The 23603-nt window shown below is 31.1% G+C and overlaps 1 protein-coding gene across 3 annotated transcripts in view; it reads right to left on the bottom strand.

The window, feature by feature from the left end:
• The window catches only part of LOC130444009 (synaptotagmin-9), a 77429-nt gene that overhangs the window by 6033 nt on the left and 47793 nt on the right, over window positions 1-23603 (bottom strand). For all 3 annotated transcript variants that reach the window (XM_056778962.1, XM_056778963.1, XM_056778964.1), the window contains exons 11-12: window positions 479-693; window positions 213-421 (exon numbers count right to left, since the gene is read on the bottom strand). In XM_056778962.1, the coding sequence (XP_056634940.1) occupies window positions 213-421; window positions 479-693 (424 nt within the window). The remainder of the gene's footprint in view (window positions 1-212; window positions 422-478; window positions 694-23603) is intronic.

Genomic DNA, 23603 nt, shown 5'->3' with positions numbered 1-23603 from the left:
ACAAACAATGGTGCGGTCAAACTTTTTTTTGAATCTTTAGAGGAAACTATCTCGATTATTGTTTTGAACCAAATAACTCTTTCTCTTTCTGAAACCACTGTTTTGGTGAAATGTTGCTAGCTTCCAAAAAGATCATTTTTATTTTTATATGTATATAAAGTTCAAAAGTGAATAAAAGAGCAGATGTGTTAAAATGGTTAAGAGCTTCTTACCTTTAGATCCAGTACCGCCTAAAATCAAACCACCTAAATAGTCATTACTTTTTCCATAATCTTTATCATAAACAGTGACATACAAACTTTGAGTACTGAGCTCAGTTGGTCTTGTTTCGAAAGCAAATTCTTCGTTAAAAACGGGATTCAAATTTTTCCATTTGATGGAAGTTTTATGTTTCTTATGATTTGGATCAGGTTTCAATTGCCTATAATATATATTTGTGAAAATTATATAACATTATTAACTAAAAAATACAACCTACAGTTTTACAAATGGGTCTGATAATCCATTGTTGTCCATCGGTAACAAGTTAATGCATCTGACAACAGTCACTACGAGTGCTCGCTTTTTCGTATTATAGCACAAACCCAATAAAATTTGTCCTCTGGACCAAAGATCGTCGAACCATTCGGTCAATTCTGTTGTTAAAGCTGCTCCTTTTTGTTCAGTACGTAAATTCTCTAAAGGTACTGTTAACTGAAATGGAAATTTCCATAAATTCATCATATTATTGTAAAAAACGCTTTTCTTGACAATAACCATGTGTATGAATAACTGTTCAATCTACTATAATCTAGACACACAAGGGATTTATATTTCTTTTCGATACCCTCATCTATCTATCCAGTTTATGCGCGAATATCTCGAGCGAAAGCCTCAACTCCGTGATGAATACTGTAATGAATATTGTTGTAAGAGATATTATGCATTGTCCGTCATTCTCCATTAACTCAATAGCAATTCAAGTCATTTTTACAAGAAATGGAAAATTTTAATCCAGATATTTCATTACAAAGCAATATAAACTAGTAATGAAGCGGTCGACTGCTTAGTAGATTTGTGGAATGTTTGGAACAAATTATGTCATTTCTTTTGTTAGAAAATCAAGCTCAAGCTTTCTTTTACGAAATAATAAAGAATGGATTGGTAAGTTGATGATCATATCTGATTATAAATAATCTCGGCGTTATAAACCTTAAGTATCGGGTCAAATATTACTAGGTATGATTGCTGGAAGTCTTAAAATAATAATGGATGTATTTGGAGAAAAAGAGAGAGAGGGCGAGAAATGCTCCATTTTTGAAAAATTGTTCAAAATCTGTAGACAAAAGCTTGTGAAGAACTGAGAAAATAGAATAAAATCTAAATATAAAATATACTTAAGAAAACTACAATGAATAACAAAATTACCTTTAAAAATGTACATGTATACTTTGTGAACTATATGGTGAAATATTAGTATTATAATCAAAGTCATTTATAGAGTTGAAGACACTTTCCAGAAAATATTCCTCCAAATTATTGCGAAATACGGGGAAAGAAGTGATAGATTTGATTTCAATTGGAAAATGATTGTGCATTTTTTTCGCATTGTAAATTATTGAGCCCTTAACTAATTCTGAACGTCGAGTAGATACATAGAGGTCATACTCCACAAAGATGAATGAGGAAGGAAAAGTCAATATTTTTAATATTTCAAAGAAGTCATGGCAGTGAGCTCTGCTGTTTACTCTAAGTGAATATCTAACAACTCTTTTTTGTAGTTTAAAGTATTTATCGCGATATTACCTAATATATATAAATAAATACTCTAGGTACCGAGGAAATGTTAAACTACATGACTTTATTGAAAGAAGAATTTGCTGAAAGAGGTCAAGATGTTGATAAATATGGTCTCATATTCTCCTTATTAATAAAACCAGACTTAATGGATTTCACTAGTATTCCTTTCAATGATTCTCTTTTCACACAAATAGAAATTCAAGATTTTGATCTTGAGCATATTGAATTTAAGAACTCCGACTTATCAAAGACAAAATTTGTAAAACTAAGTGTTTTAGAAAGTGATCCTCAGGAAAAGTCAAAGGAAATACTGAATAATTGGGCTAGTTGCTTAGAGAAAGTTATTTGCCTAACAAAGAGGTATTCGCAATGTTTTGAGTATTCGAATCGACCTAAACTTTTTCTCCTACCACAATTATTTTGAATACACATGGAAGCAGGCTAAGAAAAACAATTCAGAAACGATTGTAATATTAAAATTGACTAGACATGAAAAAAAAATACAATAGCTTCGCAAATTATTATTACTTAGGTTATAAAAAAACATATATTGCGCATAACAGTAAAGTCTGTGCTATGTTTCCTTTTAATTAAAATTTTCAGAAATATTGTTGATCACTTGAAATTTTATAAGTTCTTTATTATTATTTTTTAAAATTTTATACATTATTTAATCGTAAAAAAATTATACAGTTTTTTATAGTATCACTTTTGATTTGTTCAAAATTCCACATGGGCGCCTCTTTGTTAAAAGATTGCTCACTCCTGTACTATATATTAATTCCGTCTTTGCTTGAATGCAGAAGAGTCACTAGCATCAGTATAAATACATTCCTCTTAATTAGAACATCATATAACCTAAGTATATCAATAAAATCTATAGCTTTGATTTGCAGTTAGAGTCTGTATACTAATATAACCACACCTATGGCTTCATATCTTTTCTGACATAATCAAAATGTCTCTTAAATGTCAAGTTTTTCATATTCAGTAAGTCATCAATCAACCACTATCGCAGCATTTTAATTGTGTTCATTTCAAATCATCAGTAAAATCATTAGAATGACGGAAGTTGTTAAACCATCGACTGCATTAAGAAATAATGTAAAAACTAAAACTATAACCCTTTTTATCAACGGAAAAAATCAGCATTACATCTGTGAAATCAACCCAATGGTAACGAAAACTTGGCCAGAAGTGCTTACTTTCATGGGATCCACTATCAATCCACAATTTGGATCTGTGAAAAAGTTAATTGGTACGTAAGAATTATATTTCCACATATTAGTATTTTTTATAACAAAGATTTTCCTCATAAAATTATTTACTTTGAAAAAAAGACAATATTGACCTACTCAAGAATTCCAGTTAAACATTTTGTGGTGTACCAGTTTGTTGTAGATGAACGCTGATCTTCAGATTTCCACTGATCGGGTACCACGAATAAAAACTTTGTTTTTCCTCCATTGTTGGTGTTTTGTGTCATCTTGCATCATCATATGACGGATAGGAATATCATAAAGGGATATCATGTTTCATCATCATTAGTGAACGTCTCCAAGGTATTCAGTTGAATTCTTGCTCGCCTTGCCTTTTGAAAATCGTATTTGATACTCAACGGTAACATCATTTTCACTAAATCATATTTCTCTTTTAAATTCGATATACCAGCAGAAAACAATTTCTCGTAAAGGAATTCCATTACTAATTGCGAGTTGCTATCGTTCAAGACTTTGTTTTTTATTTAAAATCGTAGTAGATGCACATGACGAATTGAAGAATTTTTATTTTGGGTAATTTTTAATCTACTTTAGCCGCGATTGAACTGTTATTAGTACTCACTATTTAAGAATGGCGGTAATTAAAATTACAATGTTAATAGTTCTAGCTCCTCTAGTTTCATGGCACTCTTAAAATATACAAAGAGGCCATCGTAAAACCTAGAAAATAATTAGTTAAGCTCTCAGTATTCAATTCGCTAGTTTGATGAAGAGGGTAATGTGATTGAGTGGAATTATTTTCCTCATTATTTCATTCATTGCCTCGTACTTCCCAGAACCCTAACGATACGAGTACATTTTGTAGCTGTTATGTGAAGTTCTGTATACCTAATAAATATGAAATGTTTATTACTTATCAATTAGAATAAAACAAAATTATTTATATGGTATTACTTGAATCATGTTTCTACTCCACGTACAACATATTAACATCATTCATAATTAATACAGTTGGCAGTTATGAACCGCTCAAATAGGGCTCCTGATACACCCGTTGCATCCCATTTTAAACTACCAAAAGCCAATATCTGAAGCTAATAAGGCTTGATGTTACTGGGTAAACTGTAAGGCTCACTCATGTCCTTGAGTCTTAAATAACTTGGTCTGCAGCTTTGATGCACTCACAGCATTTCAGAGCGTTCGTTGTGCCTGTACCATGAAGATGCCATCTAAGATGACCGCATATGCTTAAAACACACACACACACACCATATATACAACAATAATATGAGAAAAATAGCTCAAGACGTAGAAGAGAATCTCAGATAATACCAACAGGAATTTCGAAGTGGCAGATCCGCGATAAACGCAATACATAATTTTGCTTAAAATATGGTCATTAACATGATTTATAGTTACATAAATCATTTGTCAATTTTAAGCAAGTTTTCGATCGTATAAAATTCCGACAAAATTATTCAAATTAATACCGATGATAACGGAAAGATCAAAAGCGAATTGCCAATCATAGAAAATTTGACAGATGAGAAACAAGACATAGTAGAAGAGCAAACCTTGAAGAAGCGACACTCAGGATTATAGGAGGAGCCAGAGAAGACTAGAAATAAACAAAATATGATAAGCACAAAAGAAGGAATAAATATGGCCATTATAAAAATAGGAAAAATCATTTTTGAAAAATTGAAAAGTTTCAAATATTCCTGCGCGATTCCAAATGAAAAAATCGATATATCAAGAGAGCATGCTGTGAATAAAAAAGATAAGGAAATTAAGTAACTAAACCAAGTTAAAAATTCAAAAGCAACAATTTGATCCGTTGTCACATATGTCGCAGAAACCACGTGTCTAACGAAGAAAAAACCAGAAATAAAGTAAAATGTTTAGAAGAATATTTAGATGAAAGAAATTAGATAAACAGGAATAAGGAAGGATAAGAATTGAGAAACAAAAAAAGATAATAGGAGGATAAGATATAGTTAAATTCATAAAATCCGAGATGCTGAAATGATATGGAAAAGAGAAGACCATGTGAGAAACGAATTATGTTCACCAATGGATTAGAAATACTAATAGGTGAAAGCCAAATATTAAAAAATACTATTCAAAGAATTGATTCGATTTCAAATTATAAACTGTCACCGTTTATATAAATCGCCATATTCTGCTTTTAACCATATTGATTTATAACAATACATTGAAAAGTATTATCGATGGAATCAAATATGTGTAACGAATTTCAGCTTGTGCTGACAATAGAAAGTTGCGTTTCAATAACTAAATTTGACCCAAATATATTAACAAATAGGATATTTTTGATAATACTGTTCAAAAGTTGATTTCACAGTCTCAGAATGACATTATAGCAGGAAATAGCAGTTTTATTACGAGTTGATTCCCGTGTACATCCGACCAACTCTATATAGTGAATTTCATTTTGCATTATTGCACGTTTGCATTGTACTCAGACCGAAACTACATCCTCATTACCTGAACGGTTTCATTAAAGTGAATTAATTGAAATAAATATAAAATTGGATAACTTTTATAGATATTATACAATAATGCTATTATCGATTCCTTCTATTAGGTAATCTGTGAAAGTATATTTCTATTTTCACAGTCACAATATAATATTAACTTATATTATTTCAGCATTAAGTTCCTTACAACCAGTAAATAGTTTTCACGCATTAAATTCGAAAGAAAAGTACATTGTTCTTGGAGAGGGCGAAAAATTCAAACGTGCTCCCAACGGTTACATAATTCCTTCTAAAGACGATAACACAAAGAAATCAAGAACTTCATCTCTTTTACGGAAACTTGGAGCCGTGACTGATATAAAAACACGTCAGATTAACAAGTAAGTCAAAACATAACTAGAAGCCCGATTATACTAGATCTCTATTCCACTTACATAATCGAAAAGGATAATAGACTACAGGAGTGTTGACGTCACACACTGCCATTGTAAGCACAGGTAGGGGATCACTTTCCAAACAGAGTTTTCACTGCGTTGACGATCCTCTATATATGTTTAGTGTTTGTGATTCTGTCGTATTTTCTTTGATAAATTTTGATCGTAAACAACAGTAAACTAATTCAACAATCAAAAAATAACTTTAAAAAAACACACTACCTAACAACTTTATTTGGAAAGTGAACTATAGCACGGTGGTTCGAGCGCACAGATTATATATGAGGATGCATCGAGGGCACACTTGTACATATAAAGGCTTCAATACCTGTATTTAGCTTGAAATGCTTATTAAGTAAATCAAAGATGAAAAATTATAAAAGAGTTAACAACAGAGTAACAAAGAAGAGTTAATACTTTCTCATCAAGGTGATTATAGTCATAGTCCTCTAACCTAACCTAACCATTCTTAAATTAAAAGGCTTTGCTATGGAAAATTCAAAATACGAAATTTTTTAATTATTTTGAACCTAATAACAAAAATGCACTCATTCAAAATTTTATATAATATTGAACTTTTGCTCATTTTGGAAGATTTTAGATGTTGCTGATGTTTTTTTTGTTTTGTCTTAATGATAATAATTATACAAAAGTTCGTATGTTTGCCAATTTTTAAGAATCACTTCGACACATCAAATTTTCTTGTGCGCTCGTCGAACGATCTATCGGATTCTATACAGGTAGTGTGCGCTAGATGCAAGAAATATTTTCTAAATGTGCCTGTGCGCTTGTTGCACGTGCGCTCCTCGGACCTCACTCAATGTAACGGCCATAACATCACGCTCCGGTTGTGTATTGTGACTTTGGGATCATACTGTTTTTTTTTGGTTTAACGCATAAATCAATAAAAATCCGTTTTTTATAAACCGTTATTTTCAAAATATTCTTATAGAACCAAAATATTCTCGACTTCCTACTGTATAGAACTGCCTCATACAGGAATTTAGTATATGTTAGAAAATAAAAGTTAATATGACTTTTGTTCAAATATTTCAGAGAATCGCAACAATTGTCAATTCCAAAAGAATCTGCAAAAAATGGAAATAACACCAATCTCAACGTAAAAGCGGGATATAGTAATAACTCAGAAATTAAAGCAGGACAACAAAAACCTAGCAATGATAAGAAGGCTACAAATAGATATCTTTATAATTCTAATCAACGCAATACAAACCAAAAAGCAGGACCGCAGCAGAACAACAAAATGGTAATTACTTTATTATTTCGATTTATTTAGATCATCGTTATTGTGAGAAATTTTCCACTCCATTAATCCCATACAGTACGGAACACCCAAATGGAATATATTCATTAATAAATAAATGAGGGAGTGTTAGGGAAAACGCTTGGACACACACACACACACACACACACACACACACACACACACACACACACACACACACACACACACACACACACACGATTTGCAATTTATACAGGATGTTTCATGTGACAGTATCTAATAACTCTTATTTTAAGCTTCTTGTAAATTATTAATATTTTGGATTCTTCAGAAATTTCTAGACATAATTTTTCTACAACATTTATATGCCTATCCTCAACTGTTTTGAATAGATTGAGTGTTTTCATATTTATTATAGAAATGAGCAAAAAAATTATTTTATTTTACAAATATTTACTATATACAAATACATTACATTAAAAACCTAATAAGTAGCACTGATAATTTTTTTATATTGTACAAAAACAAAATAATATTTATATCAATGTAGGAGATGTTCAAAATGCTCGCCGCGAAGTCTTTAGCAACATGATAATCTGGTATATAAATGTCGTCAAAAGTTACTCAACATCTCAGGCGTAGCTATACAATACTTTGGACGTATCCCAAAAAAGACTAATGGTGTTAGATCAGGAGATCGTGCTGACTGTTCAATAGATCCGCACCTCCCTATCCACTGATTTGGAAAAATGGAAAAATGCTATTATATACAGGGTTTAATATGACATAATCTAATTCCAACTTTCTACCTTCAGACCCCTTGTAAATTTTTAATTTATTTGGATTCTTTAAAAAATTCTAGACATAATTCTTGTGCAATATTTCTTTGGCTATCTTCAACTGATTAGGAACTATTGAGTCTTACAAATCTTACAAATATTTACATTAAAAACTTAATAAGTAACACTAATAATTTCTTAATAGGGTACAAAAAGTAGAAAAATACTAATATCAATGTAGGAGGTATTCAATATACTCGCCGCGAATGTCTTAGCAATATGATAATCTGGTATAGAAATGTTGTCAAACGTTACTCAACATCTCTGGCGTGACTATACAATACTTTTGAAAGATTCCCACAAAAAAACGTCAAATGAGAAAATCATGCTGATTGTTATATACAACCGCGCCTCCCTATCTACTCATTTGGAAAACTTTGGTTCAGGTACAGTTGAACATTGATTTGGTAAGGGAGTGGTGATCCGTCTTGAAAAAGTCAAAGGAATTTTTGGGTCTGTTGGATAAGGATATAAGCTTGTCAAAGATTGCTAAACATTATTTTGGAAAAGTTCTGAATAATTATCTTCATTCAAGCTGCCATAAATGAAAAAGGGATCTATAATATGGTTTTTCTTGATTTTCTGACCAAACATTAATTTTTTCAGGATATTGCGTATTTTCTTTTCTCATCCAATGATGATTCTCATTAGTTTAATATCGACAATTTTGACGATTAACATGATCGTGAAGTGTAAATTTGCTCTCATTACAATAAGAAACATCTTCCAATTTAACATTGCCATCATTTATTCACAAAAAACGTTCACCTATGAAATGGTCTTCCATGAGCTAGTATCATTTTGTAGGAATGCATTTTATTTTTCTTTAATATTCCATATAAATTGATCTGCATTTGTTTTAAGTATAAGATTGTACCTCCTATATCGAAGTTGTGTTTGTAAGTTGTCTCATCATTTAATATTTCATAATTTTGTAATGCCACAACAACAGTTTTATTAGATTTGATTTGACTTTTTTAAAAATTTTGGAATGTTTGTTTTGTTTTATAATTTCTTTGTTCCCAGCTATGTTATTATATTTATTATTCCCCCACTGTTTTTTCTCAATTTATTTGGAAAATTTCAATTTCATCTACCAGTATTTTTACCAGTTTTTCACGTCAATGAACGACACTCAATCTTATACAATAAACAAAGCCCAAATAATTAAATCCAAGATTAGATTAAATTTTGTTTTCGTTAATTACTTCGTAATACGCTTGCGATCTCAACACGTTCTTTGAATTGGTAATTAAATATTTTGCGTTTTAACATGATGATGGCGTTCAATTTAATATGAAAATCAAACGCTTAACTTGTTTTGTTGTTACTATATTAAATGTTCAACATATGTTTCCAAACTTCTAATTGAGAATATCTGATTTTTCTGCATTAACGATATATTATTTATACTATTTGAAGGATGCAATTCAAAAGCGATTTACCAAACCGAATAATGTAAACAACCAGTCTGGGAAATACAGTTCCAAGGAATCCACTCCATGTGTCAACAAAGAAAAAACTATTAGTGGAAAACCCATATCTCAACCCCAACGCATACCTATCAACAAAGGACTTGATGAATCAAATCAATCAAATATCCAAGGTAAGAAAGGTTTAGATTATGAGAACAAAAGATAGTACAATTAGTTAGTAGAAAAAAATTTAAACCAAAGCAAACAAAATCAAAAATAGGTTGATCTTTATTTCAATATATCAGCGATATAAGAATGTGGTGGAAACGAGGATGTATAACAGTACAGGGTGTAATAGAAAAATGATCTGATTCACCATTTTATTCACAAAAATGTATTTTCAAAATTTTCGTTCTACTATATATGCCAACATTATTCTATGTGACGCTATAACAGAGCTGGGCAGAAGTAATGATGAGTACTTCACAATGAATACCTTTGACGAGTACTCAAAAGGGACTTTGAAAAATTGTAGAAAAATTCTCGTGAAGAAATGAGTAACGAGTACAAGTTACCTACATTATATCCATATTCCTCCTGATCCTGACCGATCCGATCTAGTTGTGACCTCACGTTTGAGTCAAGATAAGTGATTTTGACGACGACCTTTTGTTCTGAGATTTGTTATAAACAACCGTCGTCCTAAAGAGACATAAGAGGAAGTCTTGATTGCATCATTTTTATTTGGATAGATCTAGATCTAGTTTTCCACAACAAGCCGACATTCGCGGAAGCACAATGATAAATGTAAAGAATATCACCGAATGGTTTGAAACTTTTGATTATGTTATTGGAGATATATATGAAGGAGGAGTTGATTAGTCAATCCAATGTGTATCAGTTACGAAGGAAAATTCGGTGGTACGCTACGATAAAATAACGATTTGAATTCATTCTATTATAGTGTCAGATACCGGTCTGAAAACAAATATATTTCAACGGTCGAAGAATCTAGAATGATCGGGAGTCATCAGATCAGGTCGGGAGCCAATAAATACTAAAGGTACCTGTGTTAAACTTCTCGTGTTTCGTTTTCCTATTACAGTCGGTTGCAATCGGGTTGGTATCGACAGAAATACGGAACCAATGTGTATGTAGTCTAAGTTCACATTTTAATTTAAATGTATAATGACACAGAGACCCACTTCTAAATTTTAGACTAGAAACTTATTTATAAAAACCAAATAACCAACAATACGATGAAAGTTTCGATTTATATTATATATCTTGTTTCAAATAAGATATAATATTTTTTGACTGCACTCTTCAAACAAAATAGGCGACAGTACAAACCAGTTCACGCAAAAAGCTAAGTATTGCTGAGTACTCTTGTCGCTCCTTGTCTACGAGTATCGGCGTCGCCGTCTTGGTACTCCTACTCGTTAGTCTTCAACTGTAGGAATACTCACTACTATAAAATAATAAGTGATAATGAAAGTACTCATGAGTACTTGAGCACTATTTTGAGTACAATTTAGTCGAGTACTGCCCAGCACTGCGCTATATATTTTATATATTTTGACCTCAAAACTAGTCATCTTTTGAATGTAATTGCTGAATTGCTTGTTATCTCATCTCATCGTTGTCTTTCACATGTGTATTTCATTAGGATAGGTTAGGTTAGGTAACCAGAAATCACACATAACAAAATCAGTTCAATAGGGAGGATTTTAATATTCACGTTCAATTTCAACGTTTTTGTGGTTCAACTTAAACCGTAACCATATCGGTATGCTGATTCTCAAACTTAATTACTTTTACTAATACTATAATACGTTACAAAACTACGTATATAATTTTTTTGCTTTTTCCCCATTGCTGGATATGGTGTCAACAATATCTAACATTTACAGTCAACTAGGTTCAACTTTTTTCACAAGAAGATGATTATGTAGAATTGTATTCACTGTACATGGTTCAACACCAAAAGTTGCCTCAATCGTTTGATACTAAATTACGTCTCACTCTCCCATTGTTTCCAATAGTAACTGAAGAATTCATGTTTCATCACCAAGCGATATCCGTCATCCTTTAAATTTGCTATAGCTTAACTATTACTCGTGAAGGAATTTAATCACCAAAAGCGCGAACATTTCTCTTGAAAAAATCATATTTCGATGGAAAACCGTATGTATGACTATTCTAAGTGATAATTGTTGTTAGAGCTCCCTATTTCGATATGTATTTCAAAAAGCCAATTGTATCTCCATTAGTTTCGTGGCATCTCAAAATATACAGAGTGATCCTCGTACTAGGTACACTTTATTTACTTGTGAGGTCCTTCCGTTAGACACACACATTTGGAAGGTTAATAACAGAGTCTATCTGTCTGTAATTTGCAGTAAATTTAATAGTCCACCCATTAATTTTATTGAAACTATACTTGTACTTGTTGATTAGTATTTCTACTTGCAATTTTTTACATAATAATGTCTCACACTGTTATTTCAAAGTTTATTTTTTAGTGTGTGTATTTGTTGTACATAACCGCGAAATTCCAATTTTGATTCCTCATAAATACCAAAATTATTGAATAATTGATTTAAAATTTTTCAACCATGTGAATGCCAATATTTTTGTCGTCTATTTGCAATTGAAATTCATGTCCAATATGTCTATTTCTAAAGACGTAAAATAAAATATACACTCAATAGTAGAATTTACTCATCAAGATTTTCCTTTGTTTGTTTATTTCTATAAGTATACAATTGTGTCGATTCACCTTCATTCTAGCATAAACTAATAGAATGTTTCAATCTTCTATCGGGATCATCTCCCAGTAACTTCTGAAGATATGGAAGTTTTTGTGGTTAATTTTAACATCATAAGATATATTCCTAATGAGATATTTTAGGTTTATATTGGAGCGATTTTCATATTATTCTTTTGATATCAGCACTCAGGAGAGTTATTCGATGATTTGTTTTTCTTGCCTTTCCAAAATTTTCTTTGCATTTTGTGTACAGTATTTTGAGAAAGACGTAGTATATTCTGGATATTTGTTAAAACAATCTTGTGCATTTCAATTTCATTGAATTATTTTCTCTAAAAGAACTGACCTTGCTTATAAATGATATTTAAAAACTTTTATTGATAAATTGAAAATCACAGCAACACACAATCTTTTTCTTACATATTGAGACGTTCTTTTCAGAAAATGATAACAATGTTATGAACTCGTCCTCGACATGAAGCCGGCCCTGTCCAGTTATAATAAAATTCTAAGATTTGTCGCGTCCCGTTTGATCCCGTTTTTATCATAGCAGGCGATTTGTTTCTTTTGAACGAATTTCTAGGAAGATCTGTTTATCTATTTGTTTTGTATCTTGACTTTCGAGAAATTTTGAGAATTTTGTTTCGGATATATAAACAAGTTAGCAAGCGTAATTAGTTAGTTTATAATAAATAGTCATAGTGAATGGAGCAAAATAGAAGAGTAACCTAAGAATTAAAATAAATTGCATAAGTTAGTTAAGTGTTAATGATAAGTAATTATTAGAAGTTAGTAAAGTGTAATGTAAATTTAGAACGTAAGAGACAGTATTTATGAATTCACCCCACGAGTAAAAAGAGTGTAAATAAATAAGAGAAACATCAAAAAATGTATATATGCCATCCAAGTATAGGACGTGACATTTTTCAATTTGACTTGTCATGTAATTGTTAAAAAATAAAAATTAGCTATTTGGTTGTTATCTACCACTTTACACTGGAAATATTGATGGGTTGGTCGATATATTTATTACTGTAGTTTTCATTTTTTATTGAAATAAAATATTTTTCAGAATATTCCCATGATGCAGTTAACACTGAGACGATAAAGCTTGTCCATACCTGTGCATCACCTATAAAACCACCTTCTTCAGAAATGATACATTCTACGACCTCTCCATTTCAAAAGTTGAATTACGTCGAAAATACCAGTTCAACTAAGGTATAAATAATTTTAAGTCAAATAAACTCTATATTATTCTATTCTATTATATCTATTCTGTTCTATGAAGGGTGCCTCATGAACAATGTAAATTTCCAATGTTCATTATGTTTATTGAATAATCGTGCGAAAAGAAAGTCTTGATATTTGAAGTTTAGCCCATCGTATTCTATGGGTTAAGCCCAATGTTTTACCAAGCTCTTTGAGACCTTGGTAAAACCATTCTTTGAGCTTGAATGCAGAAAATATTTGCACTGCATTTTCGACACCTTCTTTTATTTTGAAAATTTTCTCACGCTAGAATTTCGCCAAGGTTCTGAATTAATAGTATTCTGACTAAAAGCTGGATGTGTTGAGAGTTTACTATCACCAAGTTCTTTTTTCATATTTCGCATAACTTTCACAGTATGTAGTTTAGCATTGTCTAGTTTTCGGTTATGTGAACCTGGATGAAATATCATACATTGAAATTAGCTCTCTACCATACTTCGAAGTACACTATAACTTCATAATTCCATCAGAAACATAACTATACTTTTCGCTTATATCGATCTTGTTTTGCAACGGGTTCTGGTAGTTTTCCTTTGTCTAAAGATTGATTTTTTATGTTCAGGTTTGTGCGATAAATCCTTTTTTCGCAAGTAATAATGCATCTAGTAGTACGGATCAGCTTTAAGCATGACAAAGAGCTGTATACACACCTCTATTCGACGTTTCGCTGGAATTTCGGTTAATTCGTATGCCACTATTCGACAAATTTTATAGATCTCACCTAGTGATTTTTAATGGTAACGTATCGTTATGAGATCCAAGGGAGTAGATAATCTGCAGCTGCTGGTACTAGGTTGTTTTTCTTCTTTTGTAACTTTAATATCCCACGCAGATGGATCCAATGAGAACGAACGATCTTAGAGCGCCAAATCTCCATTATTAAAGCGATGAAACCAACGCTATGTCGCTCGCTCATTAAATATGTCTTTTCCTTAAATATCCATATTTTCGTTGCTGCCACGGCTGCTTCAACGATTTGTTCTTAATGTTATCTTATCAATACAGGAATTTCACATTTATTGTACTTCATACTATTTATTTTGAAACCGTACTATGTCGTCAAAAAACAAAGAGATTAATTAAAAGAAAATACAGCAATTGTAGTCATTATATAATTAGAGACTACTCTTAACGAATTTAAATTGAGGCGTAGGAATTTTCTTACTTGAAAACTGACAGTTCTTATGAAACACCATCAGTTTTTATTTCCTAAAAATCCTAGTTGCGAATATCAAATTTAATTTATAGTTCTAGACTACGCTTCCATATCACATTAAACAATATGATAGGGTCCATATCCAAAACACGAAAGATTAATATTCCATAAAAAGAAAACTTGTATTTGCATATGTATTTCATTATATATGTACATAATTAACCTCCCTTGTCCAAGATAGAAGTCTGCCTATTTAAGCATCAAGATTCTCCCTTATTTAATGATGAGAAAGTTGACAATTTTAGACTTAATTATGATATATACCTTATCACCAGGCCCGGATCGAATAGGTGCAGGACTTTCTTTATATATTAAATATTTAAAAATCAATCAAATTCAAAGATAAAACACCAATCAATAAAATGTCTAACGTAATATATGAAATTTATTGTTAACATATTGACAAAAAGTACATTGGTTAGTCGAAGAGGTTACTTATCAATCGGAAAGCCTCTCACAAAAGTAATAGCAAATTATATTCTGACAGGTGTTCATTAGCGGACACAATATGAATTATGAGCCTGCCAAAGTTTTGACAACTAAGAAAAACTACAGAAAACAGCTATTTTTGTAGAAACAACTTATATTGCCTAAAATACCCAATGCATTAATAAGAAAACTGATTTAAATAGCCTATGCATATCTTCTAGATTTCGATATAGCAAATTCTATAGAAGGAATACAACGCCGTCGATAACCAATTAACCTTACCTTATCTATGAAATTCAATTTCACTCACAACGACCTAACATTTAAAATTTAATGTCATTCATAATCGAACTAATAGAAATCAAAATATATATATATATATATCTATAACAACCATACTCAATACCTCAATATTTCCTTTGAGCGTCATTATTATGATGATTATGATTATTGAAATAACACAATTTAAAATAGCCGCAAATCAGCATTGTAGGTAAATTTTATTATTGACGATAAATACATAAGTATTCAAAATCTAGGAATATATTGAAGTTAGTACACTTTGGTTGATGATCCCTCTCCAGAAGCAACGTGTACTGAAATTGTTAAAAATATTCGGAAAGCAATAAACAATGTCGGAAATATCATTGCTCTATCATTTGCTCTATCATTTTAAACATATTTTCAAAAAATTCTGGAAGAAAAATTGATTTCATAGATTCCATTTCTTCAACTAATATTTTCTCCACTACATCAGCTTCTTCCACCTTCGGTTCATAATTTTCTGTTAACTTTGAATCTCTTTTTTTAATTGTTCAAAACCGTTTTTTATTGATTTTATATAAAACAACATCGAAAAAAGACATCTTCATCTTCATTATCGCCATCATAATTGAAATGTTTTTCTGCTTTTCCGAAGCCCTTTATTTAAAAATTCTGTTGATATTCACAAAGCAATTTGATATAGGTTTAGGAAATTCTTTTTGTTCATTTTGATGGTAACGCGAGGCCCGATTGGACCCAATCGCTCCAATCGCCCTTTATCCGACACTGATTATTTATCACCAATAGACAGGTAACGATTAACAGCTCTTCTCGTCGAATAAGCCATACCGAACACCTTATTCTTCTGATACTTTGTATATGGTATAGGTAAACCTGCTCTAAGTTGAGTAGGGCATAAGTCTTCCGGATAATAATAATTACCGCTCAACACCCCTAGTGGGGCTACGAATTTATTCAATTCAAACACTAAATTTCTAACGGATGTGAAATATTTCATTTCACGAAATCCCCTTGACCTTTTTTTTTGTTTCTCCTCTATTGTAGTATCCCGGATATTCCTAAATACATACCCTGAGTTTATTACTACCAACTACAAACGTTTGAAAATATTAAATGCAACGACCGTAAACTGAAGTAACCGAAAGCAAATGTTTGATGTATTATCTGTCTGTAGAATCTGAAATTGGATTTAAATTCTGACGTCGATAGCAATTTATCTGTTAAACCGCACTTTATTAAAGTGTATTCAATATATAAAAGAATGGAAATAATCAAAATTTTGTGTGCTCCATTTGATGATAGTGATGGTTAAATTGTGAATGAATCAATACCCTAATAAATAAATGGGGGTGTCGTGGAACAAAAGCTGGAACCCGATTTAACTTTTTTTTATTTTAATTAACATGTCTCGAAAACTAAGCCTATTGACACATGGTACAGTTATGATACAATTATTAGATATAAATACCACACCTTAACATTAACAAATTGTTTGGATTACATACATTGAGAATTTATAATTTCACCATATAGTCTATTTATTTAGACTACTTTATTGAACCTCGCGTAATATAGGGATAATGAGAAATGACTTATGCATTTGGATTTGGAAGTGTTATAAAGATTCAGACCTATACACAACATTAAATTTGACACATATACTTCAACAGGTAAAGATCGAAACAGAATTATCGGTAAATATCACACCTATTGATGTTAGACTTTTTATTGACCTACAATAAACAATAGTAAAAGTAAATTAATAGTTTAATTCCTAATTACTAGTAAATTAGAAATTTAATTCGTATTTCAATTCATAATAGCATAATTTCTAATTAATAATTTGAATAGAAAATAAATAAAGAACCAATTCCGATATTTCATGTATGCCGCGGTGAGAGATATTTTTATGAAACAAAATTATTATGATTTCTGGAAACGGTCTCCTTCACATTATTAAAAAATCATATATCTATGCAGAATTGGCTGCCTAAACGCTGGAAACCCAATTTCATATTTAACCCTTTCTAAAGAAATCAAAAAGAAATTTCCAAAAATGGAGAAATTAGTTTTTAGATATTCACACGGGACCCACTTCTAAAAAAGAATCGCTTTGGTATCTCATTTCATCATGAAGAATTGCTAAATATATGGTTCCATAATAAAAATTTTTTTCAACTCTTTGAAACCTTTCCAAGTCGAATTTTGAAGATCGCAGAAATTGATTTTTAAGTATTTGTACCGAGAATGTTCTAGTGCAAAAACGAAGTCGATATCTCATTAGCGGCCGAGAAAAGCGAAAAAATCGAATTTGCAAACATAACCCGTTTTACCCCTTTAAAATCGAAATTTGCCCTTTAAAAATCGAAATTTCGCAAAATCCTTAGTTACACACCGATAAAAACATACCCTCAAAATTCCATGTCTCTATCTTTAATAGCCTTGGCTGGGCGTTGATGAGTGAATGAATCAGTCAGTCAGTCAGGAAATCCCCTTTTATACTATGACATCATTGTAGATTTGTATCGAGTCGCTGGGGAGGTTAACCGTCGAAGCTTCTTTTGCAGCTTGTTTTGCAAGTTCATTCCCATGTATGCCAGCGTGAGACGGTACCCAAATCAAAGTAATGGTAACAACAGAGCTTGCAAGGCGGTCAATTGCAGTCGTGAATATTCTGAATGATAGGGTGTATTGGATATATTTATCTAATGATTTGACATTTTTAATTGCGTATCTACGAGTGCGATTAAGATAGTACAGAAAGTTTTGGTCTATGAATCTAAGAATATAAAACTATTGGGGAATTATCAATATTAATGTCCCGAGTGCATGTCAAATTGTCGATAATTTAATTTTCTCGAGTGCGCGAATGCGCACGAGAGGAAATTATGAGACAATTTACATGCACGAGAGGGCATTTTGGCAGACTATTTCCTGAGAAAAATTTAATTTAAAATAAACAATAATTGTTTCTCTTCTTAAAATATAAAATTAAAACCAAATGATGTTTATTAATCCTAGACGAAAATTTGGCACTAGTGCAAATTATCGATAATTTGCACTAGTGCAGTATTAGTATACTGCATATAGTATATAAATTAGTAAATTTGATCGTTGCTAGGTAAACATAAAATATTACAGCTTTTTGGTTGGCTTAAATTTTTCGAAGGAAATAGTCGGAATAATGGCGATTTTATTCTAATAATTCTAATAAGGTCGACTTTAAAAATAGTGTTATCGGAAGATTGTCGTATTCGACACTTAGCTGGTACTTATCACATCAATTTTTTTTATAAAGTGATGATAGTTAATTGGCATTTTTCATTCGCTTGAAAACCAAAAGGAAGTGCACACAAAATGACATTAAAAAATTGCAGTTACTTATTTACAAATTTATTAGCAGATAACCTACCAGAATATCTAACAGGCGAGTCTAACATAAACAAAACTATTTTCGATAAAAGACAACAGTTAATTTGTGTAAAGCAATAAATATTGAAATGAAAAAAATAATGCAATAACTTGAAATAATCATTTTGGCCGCAGCTGTTCATGATGCCATTTGAAAAGTAATGTTGGATAAATCCACTCAATTTAAACCAATTTTCTGGCCAAATAACCAAACCGGCACAAGTGAAAAACTTAACCTAATAAGGCGCTTACAATTCTACATCGAGTAGAAGAAAATATTTTTATTGTATTAGAAGACGATTCAGATTCATTAGAATGGATTACATCAGTAAGATTAAATGTATTCAAATGACATGTTTTCTGATGAGACCACCTCAGCTGAGTTATATTACAATGAGATAACAAACATAAAGATCAATTCTCAAATAAAGGGCATTATTTCAGGTTCACTTAATTGCTATTAATTTCTGTGGGTTCCGGTTGAATGAATTAATATCTCTATGCATCACGTTAAACTACATTCCTAGTAATTTTTTCACCATTATCAGTCAAAACAAGTTTTGTTGGTTATAAATTATTATCATGATAGAATAATATATATATTGCTATCTTGCCATATTGCCATAAATATAGTTCTTTAGATAAATTTCATCCAATTCTTTCACAGGATATATACGAAAAGAAAAATATTTTCCATCCTTCACCTACCACAAGTATCAAAAATATAGCCTGGGCAGCTAAAGCGTCCAACAATGAATCGAAATCGGATATGACTACAACTCATCTAGCAGAAATATCTCCAAATAAAGTACCGCAAGTGATACCAATTAAGAAACTTGTAATTCCATACGAATCGATAGCAGAACGAATGGAAGACTTGAAAGTAACTATTTTAGCTTGCAAACATAACATTTCGCAAATAAACAAACGAATTTATGATGAGTGTAAAAAATATGAGAAAACTACGTGTTTTGAAGACTTTTATTCTAAAGAAAAAAATACAAGTAAGCCATTTAGTCTAGACCGTATAGTTCATATTCAGTTTTTGTTGATAAATCGTCTTTTAGGTCTCTTCTGATTGAAAATTAGATTTTAAAACATGTAAAAAATTGACGTTTCGACCTATTTCGATCTTTATTAAAGTATCTATATTATCAAAAATTCCATTCCATTTTAATTATTTACATCATTAGATTTGTATATAAAAATAAACGATCTATCAATAAAATCTACAAATACAATTATTTCAGATTCCATAAAACCGACTAATAAAATGTTCAGTCTGTGTGATTCAAAGTAACGAATTTTTGTCATAAATAGTATCAATAACAAACTTTTTAGAAAAATAATTGAACAGAAATAAACTGTAATTTATGTGGATTCTCGAATTGATTGCTGTCAGTGCCGAAATTTTTCATTACAGTAAAAATTATACTTTTTAGGACTTCCCAAGCCCAATCCAAGTAAAAAAGCTATTAAGGATACTGCTTCGGTAGAAACCGTACAAATGTAAATAATTTGGTTATGCTATATTTCTACAGTTGTTTCTAGTAATAATTAACTAATTTTTAACTAATAATTATTAACGTATACAGACCAAACCAAAGAATAATCAAGCAAGTAATAAAATCCTGATATCATTTAAGTAACTTCCGTCATTTTGTAAAAAAAATTATCAGTCAGTAGCCGTACACAATTCAATGAGAAAAAAAATATTTTGCATGGATATTGCAGGAGATAATACTGGATTTTCAGTTGCTACACAATTGAAAAATAGAGAATTGTCTTAATTACTATATATATATAATTTGTTAATCAAAATTCTAATTAGTTATAAATGATAACAAATAAATAAATCATCTATTGACTTTGTGTTAGTGTTTTATTAAGAACTATGTAGAAAAATGACTAATACATTTTTGAATAATCCTCCTGAACGTTTTGATTAAAAATGTGACTGTTTTTCATGGCAGATCAAGAATTGTGTTTCTTTAGCCAGCGCTAACCATAATGATATGATGATTGTTCAACAGATTTTTGTCCTCCATTAATAAATATGTAATTTCCAGTAAACTTTGGACCTCAACAAAATATTTGACATAAAAACTTATAATATACACCCTTTTTATATCCGTAGTAAGGTATTTGCTAAAAAATGTGAACCACAGCCGAAGGTAATATGTTGTATACAGTTTTAGACGTATGGTGGTATGTATCTATGAAAAAAACAAACGAAATAGAGAAAAATCAAATAAAAGTGCAGCACCGGGAATCATCGGAACTATGAAGAAGAGAAAATCTTCAGCCTGCGTCCTGTAGAATTAAGAACAAAAAAAAACTATCCTGGAGGAAATTATCTATTAGCTTAGAACACGGTCTGTATGATCACTACAACGAAGGGAAGGATAACACTGAAACATTCCTACAAGAGAAGAATGGGATATAAATATGAATCTTCACAAATGGTTCGGTAACAAACGATGGAACAGAACCCAATGTGTATTCAGAGAAACGTAACATACAGAATTTTTAGATACTGATAGCTGGTTGTTATATCCTTCAAGCGGAAATTTACGAAATAGAAAAGGCTTCATGACTATTGGGAAAATGATTATGGAAGCAGAAATACGACAATCTATAAAGGTAGCCTCAAAAGCAATACAGATAGGTTTGCAACAAGTTTGACTAGGAGGGAGGACGTCGAAGATACAGTGCTTGCCGATGGAATTGTTGAAATATGCTATTGATACATAAATTAGAGCCAAACTTAGATATAGTCAAACAGAAATTGTTGCCCTATATCCACAGCTATTTAAAAGGATTAATGATATTCAATTCAGAAGACCTTTGTAGTGATCGTGGAACATTCTACTGTTGGCACAAGACTCCCCAAACGAGTAATGCATCTCTTTGTCGGTGTCCTGTCGACAAAAAAACGACGCCAACGGCTGGGAGGCAACGCAGTAGACTGTTTCAAAAACTTAACAGAATTAGAAACATAAACGATGAGAGTGTAATAGTAACTGTTTACAAGTAGTATGAGCGATTTAAACTTGACATTGACATCTAGTTCAAACCAAGCGATTTATATAAAACTTGCAATCTCTCAGGTCGATTTATTTAATTTTTTCTTTAATTTGGAGATATTCTAGGTCGTTTTCAAATATAAAGAAAATCTGTTTGGGATGTCCTCCTTCAACCTCAAGAACAGAGATTTATTGGTATTATACTTCTAATTTATGAGATTAATAATACTACAACATGCAAAAGAGATGTGCAAAGAAAAAAGAAATTAACAACAAGTAACAACGCGCTGTGCCACAAGTTTCTTTTGATACGTTTTTGGCTGCTAAACGTTTGCTAAATGTTTGCATCCGCCTTTCGCACCAGATATACACCCGTGTAACTTCTGGCACTTACAGGAAATAAAAAATATATCAGAAAGAGAACGTTTTCACACTATATCTACCATTAAAAAGGCCATGACAGAACAGATGAATTTAACGTTCACAGTGTGCAGTGCTATTCAAGTGCAATAATTCAAATTCAATGTTACCTTTCTATATTTTTGTAATAGAACATTAAATCATATTTTGTTTTCACAGCTCGTACTATATAAATAGGTCTAAGAAATACAAAAATGTCAAATATTTTTTCATTTGCACATTCTTTTGACAAAAATGTGAGTATCTGTATCGGCTTTTCACATTTCAGAAGTTGATATATAATTAAACGTTCTATAAATTTTTGTTTGATTTAATTTTTCCATCTGCTTCCCATTTTCCCTCTTCTGAACAAATTAATTACGTTGCCCTCTTGGCACATAATGAAGCCACTTATATATTTGCCCTTTGTCTTGTCTCATTGAAAACGATAAAATAATGAGAAGGGATTCCAGCAGTCATTATTCAAAGGTATATTGAAGATGTTAATTTGTTGTAATTCTAGTTGCTCCAAAAGTATAAGGTACAAACGATATTCATCAAATACTTCAAATTTATCAACGCTATTGATTTATGTTATGAAAAAGTCAATACATTTTCAATTCTTCACTTTCATATTTTCACTATGCAGATGATTTCAAGGAAACATTAGGAGAAGATAGGGAGAAGATACAATCAGAAAAATGAAAGAGTTGGAACCAATTACTGAAGACAGTGCAAAGAAAAGATGAAAAACAAAATGGAAATACCAAATGTATATGTATTTAAAGGGTTTGTATATCAAGGAACAAAGAATATTGCAGATGATTATGATATTGTTCGTTTCTTACTATGTATTTTTTTAAAATGTCTTCTAATGCTTGATAACAAAATTTGGATAAAATAGTATCTTCTCCTTTAACTCCTCGACAAATGTCAACCAATTTTGTTCGTTTCATAAGTTTAATAGTTGTTTTTGCTTCTACATAGACATTTTCCATTAAATCGGTATATCTAGTCGAACCTTCCATTCTGTAACGAGCAATATATAGAAAAGTTTGGTGGTGCTCTTTAGTTTGTCAATTGATAATTTCATGGTTAATAAAAGGTGTTGGTCTAAATTTCTTGATGACGGAGTCATGATTGTGCAATATTGTTTTCTGACAACCAATATCTTCTTTTTTTATCCTTATGACACGCGGTGACTCGGCGCAATCTCGTTGGAAAATAGAGTCAATATTATTCAAATGTATATCTTCTAGTTGGGGCAGTTACTTTGAGATGCGTAAAAGTGCTTATCAGCATTAATAATACCTTCTCCGACTTGTAGTTTGTCTCTCCACTAGCTGATATAGATCAAA

This window comes from Diorhabda sublineata, chromosome 5 (genome assembly GCF_026230105.1).
Source record: "Diorhabda sublineata isolate icDioSubl1.1 chromosome 5, icDioSubl1.1, whole genome shotgun sequence".
Lineage (NCBI taxonomy): Eukaryota > Metazoa > Arthropoda > Insecta > Coleoptera > Chrysomelidae > Diorhabda > Diorhabda sublineata.
Note: the sequence above shows the minus strand (reverse complement) of the source record. Positions and strands in the feature narration are given on the sequence as shown.